Source organism: Heterodontus francisci, chromosome 10, assembly GCF_036365525.1.
Source record: "Heterodontus francisci isolate sHetFra1 chromosome 10, sHetFra1.hap1, whole genome shotgun sequence".
NCBI classification, from domain to species: domain Eukaryota; kingdom Metazoa; phylum Chordata; class Chondrichthyes; order Heterodontiformes; family Heterodontidae; genus Heterodontus; species Heterodontus francisci.
This window is the reverse complement of record NC_090380.1, coordinates 80654176-80678284: the sequence shown is the minus strand read 5'-3', so window position 1 is coordinate 80678284 and position 24109 is coordinate 80654176. Positions and strand designations below refer to the sequence as shown.

General features: G+C 42.7%; 1 protein-coding gene across 2 annotated transcripts in view; it reads right to left on the bottom strand.

Moving 5' to 3' along the window:
- LOC137374570 (capZ-interacting protein-like) overlaps window positions 1-24109 on the bottom strand; it is a 78835-nt gene that overhangs the window by 17170 nt on the left and 37556 nt on the right. For both annotated transcript variants that reach the window (XM_068040861.1, XM_068040862.1), the window contains exon 2: window positions 2869-2976. In XM_068040861.1, coding sequence (XP_067896962.1) covers window positions 2869-2976 — 108 coding nt within the window. The remainder of the gene's footprint in view (window positions 1-2868; window positions 2977-24109) is intronic.

Genomic DNA, 24109 nt, shown 5'->3' with positions numbered 1-24109 from the left:
ATGCAATCAATGACATCTTGCACCTGGGGAACCCAGTGATGGTGGCAAAACCCAATGGCCTCTGTCCCTGCGAGTTCACATGCGTCATGAAATGACTGTACTATCCAGCTCTGGCAAAGTGGACATCAGTGACCAGTGAGATACAGTGGAGTGCTGCCGTTTGCAAGATGCCACCAAAGTCCGCAGCTGATCCTTAGAAGGAGCCAGAGGCAAAGGCCAGTGACTTTGATAGCCACTAGCAGGGCATGGTGAGCAGTGCAATGAGGTCTTCAGCAATGGGATCACAGATGTTTGTGGCTATCTGCCTGGAGAGTCACAGTCTCCTGCAGCACAGGGTCTCCGTCATCTCCAAGTAAATCCTGTGGAGAGAGTGTGACTCTGTTGCCTTTCTACCCCTCTTTCCTCCCTTTTGTGTCCTCCTGTTGCTCAGGGTTCCACTCCTCATCGCCACTGGGCCCAAACTCTGACGGTCGTGCCCCCCCTTGCCAGCTGTAGCCGTCCTTTTGGACTGGTGGCCGCCCTATTGCGCTTGGCAGCCTTGCCCTCTGCTCTTCTGTCCCTGCGATGCTGGCAAGGGTGGGGTGGGTGGCGACAAGAGACGGCCCATTCAAAGGTCTGAGTGCTGAGTGCCAACTCTCCTCGATACCGGTGCAGCACCAAGGGCACCTTCTTTGCCCTGCTGACCCTCTTATGGGGCCGGGTATTCCCCTGCGGCAGCCAAGACTGGCTCCCCAATCTATACCTGCCTCCCTTCTAGCTGATTAGAAACAGACAGCTGCTGAAACCTGTGAATCCCCTAAACATTCAAACTTCCCCCTCTAACAAGCACTTAACAAGCCTGAGCAGTTTAATTGACCAAATCAGGAGGTGGACAGGATCGCTGTCCCTCTCTCTCCCTGCCCTGATAAATATTGTCGGCGCCAGGAAGGGCATCTTGAAACTGACACGCCAGCTTATGCCAGTATTGTCAGCACCCCACCCCAACCTCCCCACTGTGTTCCTGACCTCGGTGTGCGGGGGTGGGGCGGTGAAAATTCAGCCCAAAGAGTCATTGTACCACATCCTACTCCAATTCGTTCTCTCTCAGGACTTAGACTGTGGAACACTTTCGATCCTCAACCTCGCCTTCTTTCCACAATCTTCAAGCTTTTAAAATTCAAGCTTACCATCACCTAATGATTGCTTCCTAATTTATCTCAACTTTATTTTCACTCTGTTCAACTTAGAGATATCTGGGCTATGGGCTTGGTCTTTCACATTGGTTTCACGGTCGGTGGAGGGGTGGAGGGGTGGGGGGGGGGGGCGGGGATCTTATTACTGGAGAATATTTATCAAGATTACAGAAAGAATCCTTCCCAGTAAAATGGACTATGCACGATTGGTTTTGTTTTATAAATAAAATGTTTGTATAAATGATTATGTATGAAATTAATGAAACTAGTGGAGGAAAAGTAATCACGACAGATGAAGAGATTAACTGAAAGCTGTAGGACATGAATGGGAGAAACAATAAATAGAGAGAGGCAGAAGCAACAAGAGACAGTGAGAAGCAGAACCTAAAGTAGAACACTGACATACCGGGAGAATCCAATATCCCAAGCATGAAAGAGAAGAGCAAGAGAAGAATCAAAGATGGAGAGCATGTTTAAAAGAAGGGGCAAGTAGTAAAAAATACTTAAGATGCTGAGTATTGAATGTTCAAGCTGCCTGAACCACTGCTGAGATATAAGTGACAGGTCTGGATGTGACTTAGAAACGACTAATTATTTGTCTTATTTTGAAAAGATGTAGATTTCTTAAGAAGCTAAGAAAAAATTGAACATTCTATGACCTCAAAATAATTCCAAGAGAAGTGTGAATGCTTAATGTGTGTGAGAGAAATTTGGGAGCGGTTAATCCATTTATTTGAAAATGGAACAAATATTTGCACGCTATGTTTTGCACAGTGTAATTTCAAGGCTTACATTTTTAATGATAGAACCGTTATTAATATTGCCTGTTGTTGTAAATAGTACATAACTTGTGTCCATAGTGACAGACAATCTGTCCGTTGATGCAAAGGTCGATACACGTAAAGGGAAAGCAGCTACCACCTTTGGCCGACTCGTGAAACGGCATGGGATAACAGCAAGCTGACCCTGAGGACCAAACTGATGGTTTATAAGGCCTGTGTTCTCAGCACCTTGCTGTATGGCTGTGAAACATGGATGACTTATAGCTACCAGGAAAAGCAGCTCAATAATTTCCATCTTCACTGCCTGCGGTGCACTATGAGTATATCCTGGCAGGACAAAAATCACAAACATGGCAGTCCTCTTAAAAGGCAAGTGTGTTGGCACTAACCAAACAGAGGCAGCTTCAGTGGATCGGACATGTCTGCATGATGGAAGACGGTCGCATACCCAAAGACTTTCTATATGGCGAGGTAGCCAATGCCAGACAACCAGCGCGGTGCCCAAATCTCTGCTTCAAGGATGCTTGCAAGCGTGACATGAAGGCCCTAAATACTGACTATCACACCTGGGAGTCACGAACTGGTGAAAGAGGGGAATGGCGACACATCCTGTGGACGACCATGATGACCAGTTGTCACAGCAACTTGACAACAGGTGCCAATGTCAAAAACAACAACACACAGTGTCACTTGGCAGCTTCACGTGCAGCACTTGTGGCAGAACCTGCCTGTCAAGGATTGGCCTTCACAGCCATCAGCAAAGGTGCACCAAGAGAACACCCTCCACCTAAATAGAATGTTTGCTGCGTGTCCATCATCTTTTGTAGATGGAAGGTTGCCAACCAAGGTGTACATAGTTGCATTAAGTAAAGCCACAGCGAGTATTAGTCTTGTAAAATGATTTGAATACTTACCTCATTCTTTTCCAAGGTGTTGCTTGGTTCTTGTCTGAATTTTGAAGCTAATGCAGCAACGGACATAGGCTTATCTTCCATGGTTTGGATTGCATCTCCTGAGCTCGCCTAAAATGAAAAAGAGCAGGAATACAAATGAGGAAACTCACTTATTGATAACTTCTGGTCAGATTTGGAGGCAGTAGACCGTACATTCATCAAAAAGCCTACAGCATCTCTGTCACTACATTCTTTATACAATGTAGAACAAGTTAGTGCAAGGTATAGTGCCCTTACAATGTTCCTTAATAGCAGTTTCTCGATTATCAATCCAATCCATTCTTGTGTCTTCGGCCTGTCAAATAAATGTCACTTAGAATCCCAAATAAACCATTACTTAGGATCCCTTACAATAGAGGTATAAGACCTTCATACCAATTACCTAGTGTCATGCTGGGCCCCCACCCAGCAAGAATGAGGCACATTAATTTTGTCATGAAAATTGATTTTAAACTGTTGCTGGAGCGAGGAATTGACTTGTTGGGCAGATCAGCCATGGCTGGAAAAGACATTTGCATATTGACAGATGGTGCTTATGTAGACAAAGAACCATTTCCTGCCACATTCAACCCACAATGGATGTTGATCACAAAACATTGAGGGGGTGGGGAAGCACATTTCAGGGCCTGCTGGGGTGATGCAATCCACAGGGGCCAGGACTGGTTGGACCAGCTGGTCACACAACTAACTAGCTGTTCCAGGGGTCTTTTGAACTAGCCACAGGGAGTTTGAACTCAAAGACTGTTTGTTCCTGGACTGAGATGGTCTCTTCTGTTTGCTCCCATTTCTTTCTCACAAGGCTCTGAATCCACTGAAGACACATGAACCCCAAGAGACAAAAGGTCCTACAGCGAACAAGGTTTAAGAAGAATACTGGGCCCCAATGAAAAGCAAGATCTACCTACAATCCAGGACTTTACAGTGAGCTCGAAGAACCATACTGTACTGTATCTCTAAAAAACAACTTCAGATATTGCCTCAAATTTTTCCACTTTATTTTCCTTCTGCTCTTTACTGTCTCTATTTGCATGTGTGTATCGCGTATGCATGCTATTGTGGGCGTGTCGTGTATCCGTAGGTATCAGTCGAATTAGACTTTAAGTTTAATACATTTCAACTTTTTTCTTTAAACCCAAGAAAGCCTGTTTGTGCTGGTTTCTTTGCCTTATAATTGGAAAGCAGTGAACAAGGATTCACCAAGGGGAGCTCAAAACATGGTGTGTTTAAAATTAAACCCTGTTACAGTAAGACCAGGTGAAGGCTGAGAGGGACCCCTAGACACCTTTCTCACCTGGTCGTAACACTAGTCTAGATTCTGGTTCAGGGTAATGGGTTTAATTACCATAAGATTTTTGAACAAAAATCACTTGAGATATAGGTGTCACTCCCTTGTTGCCCTCAGAAAGTGGTGGGGGCCTTCTTCTTGAACCACTACAGTCTAAGTAATTTGATAAAAGCCTAGCAAACCATTCAGTTGGGTTACTGTGCCAACTTCAAAATGCAAATAGGTTCACTAAAACAGTTAAGAAACACAAACAGGAAATTAAAATTATAGGACATACAATGGCATGAACTTCCTACCTCAAACCAACCAATTTGAAATGGACTACTCCCTTAGCCTGGATCATTCTCCCCTCCCTCTGACGGAATCCACTTGTACCATTCAGGATGCTGGCAAGCCTCATTTCCCTGGGCTTACTGGCCTTCAATTTGGCACCAGGTCTCTGAGGCAGAGCAAAATAGCAAATATCAGGACCCAGCACTTTGGGTCCCTGCGAAGTTTGTCGCCAATGGATGGAGTTGTCGCAGGTATCTGCCAGAACAGCCAAGCAATTAGCCCCAAACACAGTGTCTCAGGAATTCTATATGGTACATTGTTTCCCATGACTTTGGCCACATGAAGTGAAGATCAAGCAAATTTCCCTCAGAGCGTAGTTGTAATGCCTCAGTTATTAGGTATGGGGAACTGCAGCTTCTCGAGTTTATAAAAGGTCTGTCTTGTGACTGAGCATCTAAACAATAAAAATTCCTAAATAAGGAGTGCACAATATGCAAATTTATCAATTCTTTAATATACACAAAGCATGCTTGGGACCAATATTTTACAAATTGTAGTAAAGACACAAAAGGAAATATTTCAGCCTTGGAGGGAGTTCAAAGAGCTAGATGGCTGATCTGAGCACCAAAAGCTTAAGGTATGAGGGTAGATTTAAGAAACCAGGACTCTACCTAAATCAACTTGTTTCATGATGGAAGTATACATAATATTAAATAATATAGAGACGACAAACCTGCAGCATTACTTCAAGGTAAATGAAGACCATAGGACAAGGGGCATAGACTCAAACTGGGTGAGGGGAAAATTTAGATCTGATGCTAGGAAGAAATTCTTCAGAGAGTAAATCAACACTTAGGATGGATTTCAGGAATCATGGTGGAGACAAAAACCTTACACCAATCTTTCAAAGGCTCAGAAGTCAGAAAAATAAATTGATACTATGCCAAAGAGCAGAAACCTAAAACATGAGGAGCAATTGGCACAGCGATTAGCACCACAGCCTCATAGTTCCAGAGACCCGGGTTCAGTTCTGGGTACTGCCTGTGCGGAGTTTGCAAGTTCTCCCTGTGACTGCGTGGGTTTCCACCGTGTGCTCTGGTTTCCTCCCACAGCCAAAGACTCGCAGGTTTATAGGTAAATTGGCCATTGTAAATTGCCCCTAGTGTAGGTAGGTGGTAGGAGAATGGTGGGGATGTGGTAGGGAATATGGGATTAATGTAGGATTAGTATAAATGGGTGGTTGTTGGTCAGCACAGACTTGGTGGGCCGAAGGGCCTGTTTCAGTGCTGTATCTCTAAATGAATAAAAAAAAATTTTTTATGAAATGACACTACCTGTGGAAGCTTTCTAATTCTAAATCACTGGAAGAGTGACAGCCACACAATTATTTCAAAATATATGGTTACTAGGTCTGGATAGAAGTAAAGCAGCTTGTTTTGTAGTTGACAGTGTCTTTTGCTCCTCTTCTCACATTGGGTGGAATATCAATTTACACCACAGTATCAATGAGTTTGAGGCAGCAGGATTTACAGCCATTGGATTTTTACAGCAAAGAAGGTTTATTTATATTCTGCAACAAACAGAGCTGCAACAACTTCCCCCAATAAAAGCGAAGTGATTTCTCCAGAAAAATGCAGTGGGCAGAGGATAGTTAGATAATAAAATTCTGGGTGTAAAATCAATCCTGATCACTTACAGCAGTATGATTGATGGGGGAATAACCCAATCATCTCTGTTCTGGCTGGGAATAGTGGCATTAATAAATGTAGTATTCATTGGGACTGAATGCAGCCAAACAAAGCATTCAAACAACTTCAGCCACAGTTGCAGATAAGACGCTGGCTTGTCATGCCTGTCTTACATTCATTCAAGAACCTGTTGGATGGTGTTTGGGGAGGGAACTATTTTCTTTTTCTTGGTGGATGAGCCAAAATTAACTTTTGCGAATGACAACACTCCTACTCTTTGGGTAGCTGACACTGTTTTAGGATGGGGTCCTTAGTTCCGTGTCAATATTTGCAGGAGGTACCCTACATGGAAGAGTTTAATAACGTACCTTGGCATAAATGCCAATATGAGCTTCTTTGCACATCCACCAACACCACAGATCTCTTCAAAAACTTTGAGGGATGCAGGAAGTCCTTTATTTCTCCAATCATTGACACACACCTGCAACATTAGGCCGACTCTGAAGTGCAGCAAGGTCAAAAAGACCAAACAAGATTTAGTTGCCTCAGAGCATTTTAAAAGATGAAATGTGACCCATCCCAGACCAATAGTGTTGGAAGAACACAAGTTCTTGAACCTGAAACACTAATCCTACCTTCCTCTCTCAATAAACCTGTTGTGTGTTTCAGCATTTTCTGTTTTTATTTCAGATTTCCAGCATCTGCAGTATTTTGATGAAACGTTATGTTTGAAATGTTAGCATTGTCTGTTCCCACTCCAGGTACTAATCACCAGCTAGGTATTTCCAGCATTTTCCATTTGTTTCAGATATTTATACAATTCTCTTTCTGAAGGAGTTTGGTAAAGTCACTGCTGTAAGTTTTAAAGTTGTAAATGTACCACTCCAAATTGTTGCCAGTAATTGCAGCAAATTATTTGGATAAACATGGGCACCAGCTATGAGACATCAATTTTACATAAAGGCAACAGACCACATTATTAAGAAGCAAAATTACCTTGAACCTACAGCCATCAGACCATTCAACTCTATTAGTCTATGCCTCTGCATCCTTCTATCCCCTTCACCCTCATAAGTTGCAAGTTAATTTGGCTGGTCAAGGTCACAAATGGTAAAGAAATCACAAACCAGAGCTGGCAGCCATGCATTCTGTTAGACATTAATTCCTTTTTCAATAATTTTGTCGAGCAAAACTCACATGTGGTGCATGACTTATGAAAAAAATGTAAGTAAAGCTGTGGCATAAATCAACTTTCAGAGATTATAATTTAAAAGCAAACACAAAAAATGCACCTTATGGACAAAGTCATAATTAGGTAGAAGAGATATTATTTTATCAAAGGTAGGATAGAGAAGAGATGAGAACGGTCTGTGTAGATTTTATATGAGAATCTAAATGACGGGCTAATTAGATTGGTTGAATATTATTCGGTTGTTTTTCCTTCCTATGTTCTGTATAACTATTACTAAATTAGTGACTACAGAGAGAAAATTAAGTATTATTAACAATCCATTATTTCTTCAAAAGCAATCCCATGGTTGTTTTTGCCAATTGCAGATTTAAAGTATTGTTACGACCAGGTGAGAAAGGTGTATGGGGGTCCCTCTCAGCCTTCACCTGGTCTTACTGTAATAGGGTTTGATTTTAAACACACCATGTTTTGAGCTCCCCTTTGGTGAATCCTTGCTCACAGCTTTCCAATTATAAGGCAAAGAAATGAGCACAAACAGGCTTTCTTAGGTTTAAAGAAGAAAGGTGAAATTTTATTAAAACTAAAACTCTAATTTGGTTAACGCCTACGGATACACGCCGCGCCCCACGCTAGCATGCATACGCGATACGCACATGCATACGCGATACGCACATGCAAATAGAGACAGAAAAGAGAAGAAAAATAGTGGAAAGGTTTGAGACAATATCTGAAATGTTTGTTATGGTTCTTCGAGCTCACTGTAGGTTGATCTTGCTTTTCGTTGGGGCCCAGTATTCTTCTTAAACCTCGTTCACTGTAGGAGACTTTTATCTCTTGGGGTTCATGTGTCTTCAGTGGTTTTCGGTTCCGTGAGAATGAGATGGGAGCAGGTAGAAGAGAGGTCTTCTCAGCCCAGGAGCAAAACAGCTTTCTGAGTTCAAATTCTCTGTGGCAAGTTCAAAAAAACCTGCAACAGCCAGTCATGTGACCAGCTGGCCTGATCAGTCTTGGCCCTTGTGGATTGTCTTGTCCTAGCAGACCTTGGAATGTCTCCTCTCCACACAATACTTGGCGATCAAAGGCCCATTGTGGGTTGAATTGGAGCAGGGAATAGCCCCTTTGTCCTTTCAAGTACCGTCTGTTAAAATGCAAAAATGGCTTTCCAGCCAGTCTGGCAGCCCTTGTAATAGGCCTTTTCTTTTTCCCCAACAATTTGAAATTTAATGTCCATGTGGCGAAATTAATATGCCTCATTCTTGGCAGGTGGGGGCCTGCATGACAGTATTCATCTGAAAATACACGCTTTTTAAAAAAAAAATATTTTCTTGGGACATGGACAGTGTTGACTAGGATCCACTTATTGCTTATCCCTAGTTGCCCTGAAAAGGTGGTCGTGGACTGCCTTCTTAAATAACTGCAATCCTCATGGTGATAACACTCTTGTGATAGTATTTTGTAGGGAATTCCAAGATTGTGATTCAGGAACAATGCAGGAACAGTAGTATATGTCCAATCAAGACGGGGTGTGACTTGGAAGTAATAGTGTCCCTGTACATTGCTGCACTTGCTCTTTTCAGTGGTAAAGTTAAGACGTGCTGTTCAATGAAACTTGGTTTATTGATGTTCCAATGCATCTTATAAATAGAACAAACTGCAACCACAGTATGTGATGGAGGGGGGTGGATACTGAGTCTAGTGGCAGGGATGTCAATCAAGCAGACCCTTTTGTTTTGGTTGGAGTCAAGCTCCTTACATGTTACAGGTGCATCCATCCAGCATAAATTGCTCCATCATGCTCTTGACTTCAAGCTTTGTACATAAGGGAGAGGTTTTGAATCACTCATTGCAGAGTATCAACTCTTTTTCAGAACTTGTATCCATGCTATTGATATAACTGGTGCAGTTAAAACTCTCGTCACTGGTGACAACCCCAGATGCTGACGATTGAGAACTTGGGTTGATGGTGACATCTTTTAAAATCAGAGGAAGATGGGCTTTTTCTTGTTGGAGATGGTCATTGCCTGACACTTAGGTGGCATAAATGAATATCAATCCAAGCCTGGCTATTGTCCACATTCTATTGTACACTGCCACAGGCTATTTCTTTATTGGAGGAATCATGAGTGGAGCTGAACACTATGGAATCATCAGTAATCAGCCCTACTCGACCCTATAATGGATGGTAGGTCATTGATGCAGCAGCAAAAGATGATTAAACAAAGGACACCTCCCTGAGAACTCCTGCAGTAATGTCCTGTGACTACGATCACTGCTCTTGGCCAACCCCAACCATCTCTGTGGGTGTTAGGGAAAGCCCTCTAACCACTATTTTGTGAGGGCTCCCTACTGCCTTATTCAGTTGATTACTACCCTGATGCCAAAGACATTTACTCTCACCTTTTATCTGGCATTCAGCTCCAAAACCATGTCTGAATTACAGCAATGGCAAAGCCTGCAGCTAAGGGGTTCTTATAGAACCCAAACTGCGCAGTGATAAAGTTATTGGTGATTACCTGGTGCTTGATATCACTACTAATGGCTCTTTCCATCACTTTGCCAATAATTAGGGAGGGGGGAGGCTGATGGAGACAGTTAGATTTGTTGGGTTAGCAATTTTCATGTTGGTTAGAGCCAGTATCACAGCTACTTTGGAGCAAGCTTGGCTGGGAGGGGCCTAGATCTGGTGCCAGCAATACTGTCAGGTTTTACTGTACATTTCTTTTGAGACATCACCCATGAAGATCTCTATGTGGAAGCTATGCCAACTGTAATAAAGACATTTTAGTAAAATATTTATAAACCTAATTTTAATAAGGACTGTGAGCTGCACTGATGCACTGAGTTAGCACCATGTTCCTTCACTCTTGGGATCCAAGTTCAAATCCAGTTCAAGCTGATACAGCAAGTCTCCTTTCTATGTTGGTTGTAGTGTGAACTAGTCCTTACTGAGTGTGGGTTACCAGTTCAAAGTTACACAGAATTTTGCAACTTTAAGTTACATGCAGAGATAGCAGAAGGAGAGCTAAATGGAGAAATGTACAAATGGATGCCAGAAGTGTTCTCTGTCTTGGATAAATGCATGTTGATGGGGCTCAACATTAGAAGTAATGCCCGACTTGTGGGCTAGGTCTCCATATGGAGAAAGTGTATTCATTCCCATTAGTGCTATCCTTCACCTTATTCATCAAGAATACTGAAAAGTTCACAGCATAACATCATTGCTCCAAATCCTCAGCAACGTAATGCTGTTCACTTGACATCTCCTTATAATTTTACAGCACAAGGGATATTTCAAAGTTAATCTGAAACTGGATAGGCTGATGAAACGGCAGTTTTTGGTTTGCTTACAATTTATTTTCATTGGCAGCCACCACCCAACTTTGGTTACACCCTCACCTGATGCATCCTGACCACACCCCTGTCTCATTTATTTTATTTTATATTTTTCTTTCCATGTTTTGGGTATATATAGAAAAATTCTGGTTTAAAAATATATCCAGCTGTCAGTACACTGTTGGGAGCTTTAGGTTCACACGTCCTGCTGATAAAGGTTCTCAAGCAGTAAGTGCAGCCTGCTTGCATGGCTGGATTAGCTTTGCAATTCACAGGGATCATTTAAAAATGTCACTGCCTATTAAGCTAAGTTTAAACATAGCCATCTGTATTACCTCTCACAACAATCTTTGATGTTCCAACGGAAAACAATGACAGGAAGCCTGGCCTCTATGATGAGAGATTGCCAGAAATGCAATCAGCACTAAGGCAAGAGTGCTTAACCCTTTCAGAAGTTGTATTGCTATGCTGCATTTTCTCAACACACAATGAAAAAGAATGCCACTTTGGAAAAAATCTAACAAAAAAAAATGGGTTTCTCTAACTAACATTTCTTCAATCCTCTAAGGGTTCAACTGTTAATATTACAAGTGATTTGTCTGTTGGGTAAAGGCAGGTAAAATACAATAAAATTAAAATTTAAGAAGTTATATTGGATATGGACAAGGTAAAAGATGCAGTATTCCATAAGTCACCTGACATTTAGTTCCATTGACTTCAATAGAATTGAATACTGGGCACATTGTACAAAGAGGTAGGCATGGGCTAGCCTTGAAGGACATCTCCCAGGTGATGTCAGACACCCGATGTCATAGCTCTGCTCGTTTCAACCTGTAAAAGAGCTTCTTCATGCAAATCGTTACAGTTAGAGTAGTTGGTAACTGTTATGACCAGGTGAGAAAGATGTCTAGGAGTCTCTTTCAGCCTTCACCTGGTATTATTGTAACAGGATTTAATTATTAAACACACTGTTTTGAGCTCCACCTTGGTGAATCCTTGTTCACTGTTTTCCAATTATAAGGCAAAGAAACCAGCACAAACAGGCCTTCTTAGGTTTAAAAGGAGAAAAGTGAAATTTATTAAAAACTCTAATTCGGTTAACACCTACAGATAGATGCCACACCCCACACTAGAATGCATAGGCGATATGCACATGCAAATAGAGACAGAAAAGAGAAGTAAAACAGAGAAGTTTGGGGCAAAATCAGAAGAGTTTCTTGTTAATATAAAAGCAAAATACTGCGGATGCTGGAAATCTGAAATAAAAACAAGAAATGCTGGAACCACTCAGCAGGTCTGGCAGAGAAGCAGAGTTAACATTTCGGGTCAGTGACCCTTCTTCGGAACTGAGTTTCTTGTTAAAATGCTCACTGAAGTATTTTTGTGGGTAATTCTTGCTTTTCGTTGGGGCCCAGTATTCTTCTTAAACCTTGTTCACTGTAGGAGACTTTTCTCTCTTGGGGTTCATATGTCTTCAATGGCTTCCGAAGGTGGTGACAGCAAGATGAGAGCAGACAGGAAAGAGGTCTTTTCAGTCCAGCAGCAAACAACTTTGAGTTTTAAAACTCTGTGGCAAGTTCAAATACAAAAAAAACTCCAACAGCCAGTTAGTCATGTGACTAAACTGGTCTGACCACGTTTGTTTGTGTATTCTGCCATTTTAGCAGTTAACCTGGAATGCTAGCCTCTCCATCTTCAACGTCTGATAATCAAAAGTCCATTGTGGATTAAATTGGAGCTGGGAGCGGCCCCTTTGTCCTTTCCAAGTACTGTCTGTTACTACGCAAATGTCTTTTCAGTCAGGGGCTTGGCAACCCCTTGTAATAGGCCTTTTCTTCCCGATAGCAATTTTAAAATTTAATGTCCATGTGGCGAAATATGTGTGCCTCATACTTGGCAGGTGGGGGTCTGCATGACACCACGCCCAGGGGAATGAAATGTGATTTGAAAAAGAAAAAACGGCGCATATCATGAAGAGATTTGAGAGAAATACAAGATATAGAAAGAAAAACCATGCATTTCTCTCATTCATTTCCATTTATTCATAACTCTTAAAGCTTATTAAAATTGTCATTTCTGGGTGCGAGTGCTGCTTTAACTTCCCTTTTTAGTTTTTGGCATCCCAGTAGCCATGTGGTTTGTTGGGGAAGCTTTTCTTCAGTTTGCCCATTGCCAAAATTGCCTAGGGTTTTGTTCCTGTTGAGGTAATGTTTTTTCCAGGAGAGTTAGTAGTGGGCGGTTCTATCCTGAACACACTCTTAGCATTTTGCTGAGTCATGCAAAGGCTTTTGCCTTCAGGGAATGGGTGGTTCACTTTTCCTTTGACTGTGGGGGGAGGATTCTTTGTTAATCTCCCCTTTGTTCTCTGGGACACTCCTACCTTCAGGTATTTGTGCAGAGTTGACTGCACGCTCCTGTGGCACTTCGACCAGGTCAGGCATCACCCTCATGGTTTCTCTGCCCCCTTGTGGTCTCTCTTTTTCTCTGCAGACTCCTGTAAATTCTGTTTGCAACTCTGGTGGGGTGCTTCTTGAGTCGGCATTTACATAGGAGGATGTGGGCTCCAACGTTTCAAATTTTTCGGGGTTGGCTGACCAGACAGTAGGAGTTTTCATCTGGGATTCCTCCCGGACTTCCTTTAACCTGCCCTCTTGGTCACTTTTTCCCCTTCTCTTTCTAAACTTTTGCCAGCCGTGTGCCTGCCTGTCCCCTTTTGTTCTCGGCGGGGGTCCCTTACAGTTCACCAGCTCTCTGCTGGAGGGTCCTCCTAACACCAGTACAGGACTTAGGGGTACAGGTTTCACTGTAGGTTGGGGTTTCCCCTCAACCAGGCATATGAGGCAATTCCAGAAGTACTCCACCACATCTTTGTGGAGTTTTGGCCAGTCAAACTGCTGTCTTATGTGGGCTTTGGTCTTTCATATACCAGCATCTACAGCCACTAGTCTCATGGGTCCTTCTTAATATTTTTCCCTGGTACATCTGTGGCACCACTACTGTCCACTCCTTGCCCTCAGGGCTGTGAGGAGAACTCCATTTCCTCATCAGTACCTCATTCATTAAATAGTAGCAATCAGGGACTCCCTCTGCTTCACTTTCAGACTGGGCAGCCTGTGCTAACTCTTGTAATACTGGGTCGGCTGGCCTAGCCTCAACAAGGGAAAATCCATTTAATTCATTCCCTGGGGCTCCTAGCTTTCCAAAGAAAGTCTCAGACAGGCAGAGCTCATGGTCATCTGTCTGCAGTACCAATGCAGTCTCCTCTGGGGGAGCTGGTTCAATCACGGCCTGATTAATTACACATTCAGGGAAACTGCAGGGACCATCTCCTGCCACGGCCCTGTCTCTCTGACCTTCTGCCGTCTTTCTTTCACTACTGGTGGAGGTGGGGGGGCTGCCACCTTCACTCCTGCCAGATCATTACGTAGGAGCAGGTCAACCCCATCCACAGGCAAACTAGGGACAATCCCTACAGCCACCGGTCCCGAAACTATGTCACACTCCAGGTGCACGCGGTGTACAGGTACAGGCATACACTGCCCTCCAATACCACCATTTTGGTGTTCACTGTACTCTCTGGGGGAAAGGTCAGGCCTTTTCCCAGTAAAAGGGATCTCGTGGCCCCTGTGTCCCTGATAATCATTATGGGCTTGCTTGCCCTACTCGAGGGTAAGGGGTTTCTTTCCCTTCAGATACAAAACCCTGATAACCTTCAGGAATCCTATTAACTTTTCCTGCACTGGCCATAGTAAGCTTCCTGGGTTGCACTCTTACTGCAGTTAAAACCACAGCTTGTTCTGCTGTATTTTGCATCAGGTCCCCATCTTCATTGAGCGGGTGTGCCCTGATTAACCCTACCAGTTTTCCCTTTAGTTTCCAGCAGTCAGCCTTTAAATGCCCTGCCTTATTACAATGGAAGCACACAGGTCTCTGGGCCTCACTCTTGCTCACAGCACCTTTCTTTTTGGCTGGAGGATGGCCCTCTGTGCCTCCTGCTTTCCTTTCTCTTCCAGCACTGCCTGGGTGGAGATCACCTTCCCACCCTTTGTCCTTTTCAGATTTGTGGGGGTGATTAGGAAAGGTTCTCCCCTAGAAACTGACTTATAAGTTAAAGCAAACTCATCGACTAGAACGGCCACTTGCCGGGCTCCCTGAACCCACTGCTCCTCTACATGGGTCTTTATTGAGAGTGGGAGAGAGTTTTTAAATTCCTCTAACAGAATAACTTCTCTGAGTGTCTCATAGCTGAGCTGTATTTTTACAGCCCTCAGCCACTGGTCAAAAGCCAGCTACTTACTTCTTTCAAACTCCAAATGAGTTTGATTAGCTTGCTTGAGGGTTCTAAACTTTTGGCGGTAGGTTTTGAGTGCTAATTCATATGCCCCAAGGATAGTATTTTTGGTCAGTTCATAACTTGATGAACTCTCATCTGGCAACAAGGAATAAACTTCATGGGCTTGTCCAGTTAGTTTGCTTTGCATTAAAAGAGACCAGGAATCAGCTGGCCATTTTAGCTGCCTTGGCAGTTTCTCAAACAACACAAAAAAATGCTTCCACATCTTCCTCATTGAATTTTGGAATTAATTGAGTGAGTTTTAGCAATTTTGTACTCAGCCCTGAATTCTGCTCTTCCATATTGGCCATGCTTTCACTTGGGTTACTCTTTCGCCCCCTTAGTTAACTCTAGCCACCTCAACTCTCTTTCTTCACATTCTTTCTGGAATATTCTCTCTCTCCTTCTCCTGTCTTTCTTTCTCTCTATATATATTTCTTCCTGTTCCTTCTGGAAGGCTCTCTCTTTCTCCCTCAATCTTTTTCTCTTTCTTCTAATTCAAGTTTCCTCTGTTCCAATTGTATCTTTGCTAGCAGTACCCTGTTGGAGTCTGCTTCCAACACTGCTTCTGCCTCTTCAGATTCAAGGGAAAAATGGTTGGCCACTAGCCTTAGGAGTTCAGACTTCCTAGCCTTGCCACGTTCAGTGATCCCACACTGCTCAGCCATTTTTCTCAACTCCTCCATAGACGGTGCTTTTAATTTATCCCAAGTTACTTCACCCTGGTTTGGAGAGCTACTAGCTTCAGTTGCAGACATGTTAGTATTCAATCACACACAACCACAAGAAAACCTGTATTAATCTTGCTCTTTTTTTGATTGAGAACCATTTGGCTTCCCACTTCCAATTTCTCTCGTTTGTCTGTGGGTAAAATTCCGGATGCTAGCACCCAAATCTTTGTTATGACCAGGTGAGAAAGGTTTCTTTCAACCTTCACCTGGTCTTATTGTAACAGGATTTAATTTTTAAACAGTGTTTTGAACTCCCCCTTGGTGAATCCTTGTTCACCACTTTCCAATTATAAGGCAAAGAAATGAGCACAAACAGGCTGCCTTAGGTTTAAAAGAAGAAAAGTGAAATTTATTAAAATTTAAACTCTAATTCAGTTAACGCCTACGGATACACGCTGCATCCCACGCTAGCATGCATACGGGATACGCACATGCAAATAGAGAGACAGAAAAGAGCAGAAGTAACAAAGTAAAGTAGAGAGGTTTGAGGCAATATCTGAAGAGATTCTTGTTACTGTGCTTCGAGCTCACTATGGTCCTTTTATAGGTAGACCTTGATTGTAGGTAGGTCTTGCTTTTCGTTGGGGCCCAGTATTCTTCTTAAACCTTGTTCACTGTAGGAGACTTTTCTCTCTTGGGGTTCATGTGTCTTTAATGGTTTCTGAAGCTGGTGAGAGCAAGAGGAGAGCAGACAGAAGAGAGGGCTTTTCAGTCCAGCAGCAAACAGCTTTCTGAGTTTTAAAACTCTGTGGCAAGTTCAAATTCAAAAAATCTCCAACAGCCAGTTAGTTACTGGCCTGACCACTTCTGTTTGTGTATTCTGCCATCTTAGCAGTTAACCTGGAATGCTAGTTTCTCCACCTTCAACGTCTGGTAATCAAAAGTCCATTGTGGATTAAATTGGAGCAGGGAGTGGCCCCTTTGTCCTTTCCAAGTACTGTCTGTTACTATGCAAATGTCTTTCCAGTCAGGGGCTTGGCAACGTTGTAATAGGCCTTCTTTTCCTCCCAGTAACAATTTAAAAATTCAATATCCATGTGGCGAAATATGTGTGTGCCTCATTCTTGGCAGGTGGGGGTCTGCATGACAGTGAGACTTAATGACCACTTTAGCCACAGTGTAGTGTGAAGGGTTACTTGTGCGGCTTTTATCTTGTTAGGATGAACAATGTGTTAGTGCCCATGGTGAAGGAGGAATAAAAAGACAGCTACCAGCGTGTTACTTTGCCTGTCTTTATCAGGTCATTGATCTGCAGTCCTTGCAGTTATCTGATGGTCAGCTCCCTGTGCCAAACACTCCCCTAGCCTAATAATTCCATCTTCAGCCATTCTTTGCTTAAGGGCTGCACCTCTGATTTCCAAACCTCATGGCAGTTGTGCTACAGAAATGCCAAAGGATATGCAAATGAGTTAGCCCCACCATTTACTGCAGGGTCAGAACTGGAGATGATCAGCAGGTAAAAGTCCCACTGTTCGGACATAACATAAGGTTAGCACAAACCAATTACCAGGCCAATATATCTCTGTCCTGGCCTGATTTGCGGCCCTTCCGGTGCCACGGTATAGCAACAGTGCTTTGAAACGGTTGCAGATTTTCAGCCCCAGACATGACATAAATCACAAATGCACTAAACATAGTCAAAAAATTTGGGGTGGAGAAAATATCTTGCCATTGATGTACAATATACCCACTTTAACAATTGCAATATACCATAGTTTACATCCAATTGTGCATGGAGAATATCATGCAGGTACACCCAAGTCTACTGTAACTTCAAATAGCACATGCCTTCTGCTTCCAGACATAACAGCACCTCTAGTTATCCCTGTTTTTGTGCTGTGTGGGCACAAGTAATATTTGTTCCAGTGTAAATGGTATTTATATCTGTGTCCAAGAAAATATTTGGATCACGATGTTAAATATGGATTCTGATAGCACTTGAGTTTCTTACAAAAATAGTGTTGCATGTAAAATACAATAAAAGTATAAACTTTGCTTCTATTTATTTACCTATTTCTGTTATGATTGTGTCATACAGGACAATTTTCTAAATTCTCCACTTTCTAAAAGCACAAAGAAAGGCATATGGTATTTAGGATAATTTTTTGAACCTCTTCCTATGAGACACAGGAGAATTCTCACTGAATGCTAACAACTAAAAGCTATTTTAACGTTCAGAGTATCCGTCTTTCCTGCCTGGGAGTAATTGTATAATTAGATTCTATCTATCCTTGCAGTTAAATATAGTTTCAGAACAACTGGGATAGGAGCCCATAACAGTTATCCACCTGTCGTCTCCAAGTCCAGTCCTTATTAGCTCAAATACAAACACTTCTGAAGCCTCTCATGACCTCTATCACATATCAGTGGAGGGAATTCTTCTCCAAGATCCCACCCAAAGTCATGTGGCATTGTAACAGAGAGCCAAAAAGAGTCAGGCAGTGAGGCTTACCACCATCTCACCAGGCAGTGAGTGCCAATCCAGGGCTGGGATATAAATGAAGGGATGCACCTGACCCCATGGTGGTACTACTGCTATTGCTATTTATATATTACCTTTAAAATAATAAAATGTCCCAAAGTGCTTTAAAGGTGGAATTCCATGAGACAAGACTTCAGTTAACCCTCCATATCCACCCAGCTCCTATTTTCCTTGGTGAAGGCTAATTACACATGCATGCCATAAAGGCAGGCTAACAGTGCGAGCAACAAAACTTTGCCACTCCTGCACTGGGAATGCTGTGGCAACACAAGATGGACCTTAAAGGAGCAGAATCACCTCAAAAGTTGGGGTGGAGAAGAGAAGAGAAAGTTTCCCACTGAATGCGTCAGCCAAAACCGAGCAAGTCTCCGGGGCCGACTGGATAGACAGAAAGCCACTATAATAGTAAACTCTTGGCCTTTACTGCATAAAGGAGGAACATCTAACAGGGACCTGAACTCCATCCCCAAAACTATTTGCATGCAGTGGGAAGGGAAGGCATGGCCAGCAACAGTTTTGGTAGGGATGGGAAGAGGGAAATCTTAATTGGGCAGTGATAGAACATTTGGCTGGTGAGGCTATCACAATCCCACTCAAATTTGGGGATTGCATCCATCTATGTCATTTCCCTATATCTCATCATCCCCTTCGCACTGCAAGAGTGAGTCAATTTATTCTGATAAGATGCTTTGGCATCAACACTGTTTCAGCCATTCTATTTGCCAGCATAGGCAGTATTACCAAGTAAATACTCCTTAATTCATTCCAATGAATTTCTGTTGAACATTTGTATTACTGGACTAGAATTCCAACAATTGAGTCAGTGAACAAATGATCTTTTGCAGCAACTCACAAATTGCAAAATGTCCTCCTAAAGAAACCTGTTCTTTTAAAAAAAAAATAATTTGGATATCAAAAGTAATTGAAATATTTTACAATGGAAAAATTCTATACTATTTTCATTAAAAAAGTGCTGCCAGAACTCTACAGAGGAAATGAATATTACATAGTTCATCAGGCAGAGTGACTTAAAATAAACACATTTCTTGGACATGAGTGAAAAGTCAAATCAATATCCACTGCCTTCTTTGTGGTGAACCACAGAGCAAGACACATCACAGCACATGGAGGCTGAAGAAAAAATATATTTGTTATGCGTTTGCATTTTGAAACAATCTTGCCAGAAATATAGTAAACAGGTGAGGAGGGTAATAACAGACTTCTGGAGGACAGACTGGTGAAATGAGCACATATGGCAGGTGAAATCTGATGCAGAGAAATGTGAAGATACGCATTTTGATAGGAAGAATGTGGAGAGGCAATATAAACTAAATGGTACAATATTAAAAGGGGTGTACGTGCATTTTTTTAGGTTGGCAGGACAAGTTGAGAAGCCTGTAAAAAGCATATTGGATCCTTGACTTCATTAATGGAGGCATAGAGTACCAAAGGAATGGAAGATGTGCTAAACCGTTATAAATCACTGGTTAGTCTGCAGCTGGAGTATTGTGCCAAATTCTAGGCACCACATATTTAGGAAGGATATCATAGCCTTACAGAGGGTGCTGAGGAGAGTTACTAGAATGGTATCCCAGATGCAGGACTTCAGTGACATGGAAAGACTAGAAAAGCTGGGGTTGTGCTCCTTAGGGCAGAGAAGGTTAAGGGAAAATTTAATAGAAGTGCCCAAACCCATAAAGGATTTTGAGTTTCTCCTTATTTAGGTTGTTTCTAGTGGCAGAAGGGTCAGTAAACAATGGACACAGAGTAAAAGTAATTGGCAAAAAAACCAGAGGCGAGATGAGAAATTTGTTTATGGTCCAGAATGCACTGCCTGAAAAGAGTGGTGGAAGCAGATTCAATAATAATTTTCAAAAGGAAATTGGATAAATACTTGAAGGGGAAAAATAAAAGACTATGGCAAAAAGGGCAGAAGTGTATGACTAATTGGAGAACTCTTTCAAAGAGCTGGCAAAGGGAGGATGGGCCGAATGGCCACCTTCTGTGCTGTATCATTCTATGATTCTCTAAAATTAAGATGCAGCCTTTAAGCATCTGTATATTACTCATGGATGTGTTTGATTTTTGCAGGGAGCTAATTTTGAAAATGGATTGGCAAATATGAAGAAGTAACACATTTTAACCTGCAGAATGCAGCTTCACTATCATAGACTCAGACAACAACACAGCACAGAAGGAGACCAAGTCTTTGGCAGCTGTTTGGTAAAGCTATCTAATTAGTCCCACTCCCCTCCTCTTTCCCCACAACCCTGTAAATTTTTCCCTTCAAGTATTTATCCAATTCTCTTCTGAATGTTACTATTGAATCTACTTCCACCATCCTTCCAGGCAGTGCATTCCAGATCACAACAACTAACAGTGTAAAAAAAAAATTTCCTCATGTCACCTCTGGTTTTCTTGCCAATCACCTGAAGTCTGTGTCCTCTGGTACCCGACCCTTTTGCTACTGGAAGTAGCTTTTCCTTATATACTCCCACCAAATCCTATTGACCCATCACCCATGTGCACCCATGGCTTCTGGTTAAGCAACATCTCAATTTTAAAATTCTCATCCTTATTTTCAAATCCCTTCATGGCCTTGTCCCTCCCCAGCTCTAATCTTCTCCAGCCCCACAACCCTCCAAGATATCTGTGCTCCTCTAATTCTGGCTACAGGCCAGTCAGTTTAACCTCTGTGGTGGGAAAGCTTTTACAAATGATAATCTGGGACAAAATTAAACAGCCACTTGGACAGACATAGATTAATTAGTGAAAGCCAACATGGATCTGTCAAAGGCAATTCCCGTTTAACTAACTTGATTGAATTTTACTGATGAGGTAACAGAGACGGTTGATGAGGATAACGCAGTTGATGTGGTGTACATGGACTTCCAAAAGGCATTTGATAAAGTGCCACATTGCTTGCCAGCAAAGTTGAAGTCCATGGAATAAAAGTGGCAGCACGGATATGAAGTTGACCGAGTGACAGGAAACAGAGTGGTGGTGAACAGTTGTTTTTTTGGACTGGAGGAAGATACAAGTGGGGTTGCCCAGGGGTTAGTATTAGGACCACTGCTTGTCTTGATCTATATTAATACCGCAGACATGGGAGTACAGGACACAATTTCAAAATTTGCAGGTGACTCAAAATTTGGAAATATTGTGAACTGTGAGAATAGTTATAAACTTCAAAAGGACATAGGTTGCTGGAATGGGCAGACACATGGCAGATGAAATTTAATGCAGAGAAGTGTGATGTGATTCATTTTGTTAGGAAAAATGAGGAGAGGCAATATAAAAAGGATGCAATTCTAAAGGGGGTGCAAGATACTGGGAGTATATGTGCACAAATTTTGAAGGAGGTTGTAGGGCATGTTGCAAAAAATGGTTGAAAAGGCATATGGGATCCTGGAATTTATAAATAGAGGCATAGAATACAAAACCAACAAAGTTGCAGTGTAGAAAAGCAAAATACTGCAGATGCTGGAAATCTGAAAAAAACAAGAAATGCTGGAAATACTCAGCAGGTCTGGCAGCATCTGTGGAGAGAGAAGCAGAGTTAACATTTCAGGTCAGTGACCCTTCATCAGAACTGGCAAAAGTTAGAAATGTAATAGATTTTAAGCAAATAAAGCTGGGGTGGGGCAAGAGATAACAAAAGTAAAAGTGTTGATAGGGCAGGGTCACAGAGAATAACTGACTGGAAGGTCATGGAGCAAAGGCAAACCGTATGTTAATGGTGTGTTGAAAGACAAAGCGTTAGTGCAGAGAGGGTGTTAATGGGCAGAAAAATTAACAGCCCTGACCCAAAGCACAAACATGAAAAAATACAGTGGGCAGGCACATGACAAGAAAAATGATTGATGAAACAAACTAAAATAAAATAAAAAGAAAAAAGAAAAAATATCTGAAAATACAAAGGGGGGCCCCGTCACGCTCTGAAATTATTTAACTCAATGTTCAGTCTGGCAGGCTGTAGCGTGCCTAATTAGTAATTGAGATGCTGCTCCTCGAGCTTGCGTTGATGTTCACTGGAACACTGCAGCAAACCCAGGACAGATATGTGGGCATGAGAGCAGGGGGGAGTGTTGAAATGGCGGGCAACCGGAAGCTCAGGGTTATACTTTTGGACTGAGCGGAGGTGTTCCACAAAGTGGTCACCCAATCTGCATTTGGTCTCCCCGATGTAGAGGATACCACATTGTAAGCAGCGAATACAGTATACTACATTGAAAGAAGTATAAATAAATCACTGCTTCACCTGAAAGGTGTGTTTGGGGCCTTGGAAGCAAGGAGGGAGGAAGTAAAAGTGCAGGTATTACACCCCCTGCGATTGCACGGGAAGGTGCCATGGGAAGGGGATGAGGTGTTAGGGGTAATGGAGGAGTTGACCAGGGTGTCACAGAGGGAATGATCCGTTTGGAATGCTGACAGGAGAGGGGAAGGGAAGATGCATTTGGTAGTGGCACCATGCTGGACGTGGCAGAAATGGCAGAGGATGATCCTTTGGATATGGAGGCTGGTGGGGTGGAAAATGAGGACAAGGGGAACCCCTGTTGTGGTTCTGGGAGGGAGGGGAAGTGGTGAGGGTAGAGATGTGGAAAATGGGCCAGACACGGTTGAGGGCCCTGTCAACCACAGTGGGGGGAATCCTCGGTTGAGGAAAAAGGAAGACATAACAGAAGTGCTGTTATGGAAGATTGCATCATCAGAGCAGATATGTCAGAGACGGGGAAACTGGGAGAATGGAATGGAGTCCTTGCAGGAGGCAGGGTGTGAAGAAGAGTAGTTGAGGTAGCTGTGGGAGTCGGTGGGCTTGTAATGAATATTAGTAGACAGCCTATCCCCAGAGATGGAGACAGAGAAGTCAAGGAAGGGAAGGGAAGTGTCAGAGATGGACCATGTAAAGGTGAGAGAAGGGTGGAAATTAGAAGCAAAGTTGATAACGTTTTCCAGTTCAGGGCGGGAGCAGGAAACGGCACCAATACAGTCATCAATGTACCGGAAAAAGAGTTGGGGGAAGGGGCCCGAGTAGGAATGGAACAAGGAATGTTCGACATATCCCACAAAAGGACAGGCATAACTGGGACCCATGCAGGTATCCATAGCAACCCCTTTTACTTGAAGGAAGTGAGTGGAGTTGAAGGAGAAGTTTATGTAGTGTATCTTTATAAGACACTGGTTCGGCCTCAACTAGAGTATTGTTTTGATCTATTCTGGGTACCACACTTTAGGAAAGATGTAAAGACATTAGAGAGAGTAAAGAAAAGATTGATGAGAATGGTTCCAGGGATGAGGAACTTCACAGTTACGTGGATAGATAGGAGAAGCTCGAGGGGAGATTTGATAGGAGGTTTCAAAATATGAAGGGTTTAAGAGAGCAGAAAGGGAGAAATTCTTCTTGTTGGACAGGTCGAGAACCAGAGAACACGAATTTAAGGTAATTTTCAAAAGATGCACGAGGAAAAACTATTTTTATGCAGAAAGTCATTAGGATCTAGAATGTACTGGCTGCAAGTGTGGCGTGGAGGCAGATTCAATTGTGGCTTTCAAAGGGAATTGGATAAACAGCTGAAGAGATAAAAGATTTGCTGGACTGTGGGGAAAGGGCAGGGGAGGGGGACTAGCAGAGTTGCTCTTGCAGAGAGTCGGCATGGACATGACAGGCTGAATGGCCTCCTTCTGTGCTGCAACCATTCTATGATTCTGGCCTCTCGTGCATCCCCAATTTTAATTGCTCCAGTGCTGGTGCCATGCCTTCAGCTGCCTGGGCCCCAAGCTCTGGGATTCCCTTCTAAACCTCTCCGTCTCTCTCCCTTCCTATAAGATGTTACTTAAAATCTACCTCTTTGACCAAACATTGGTCATCTGCCAAATATCCCCTT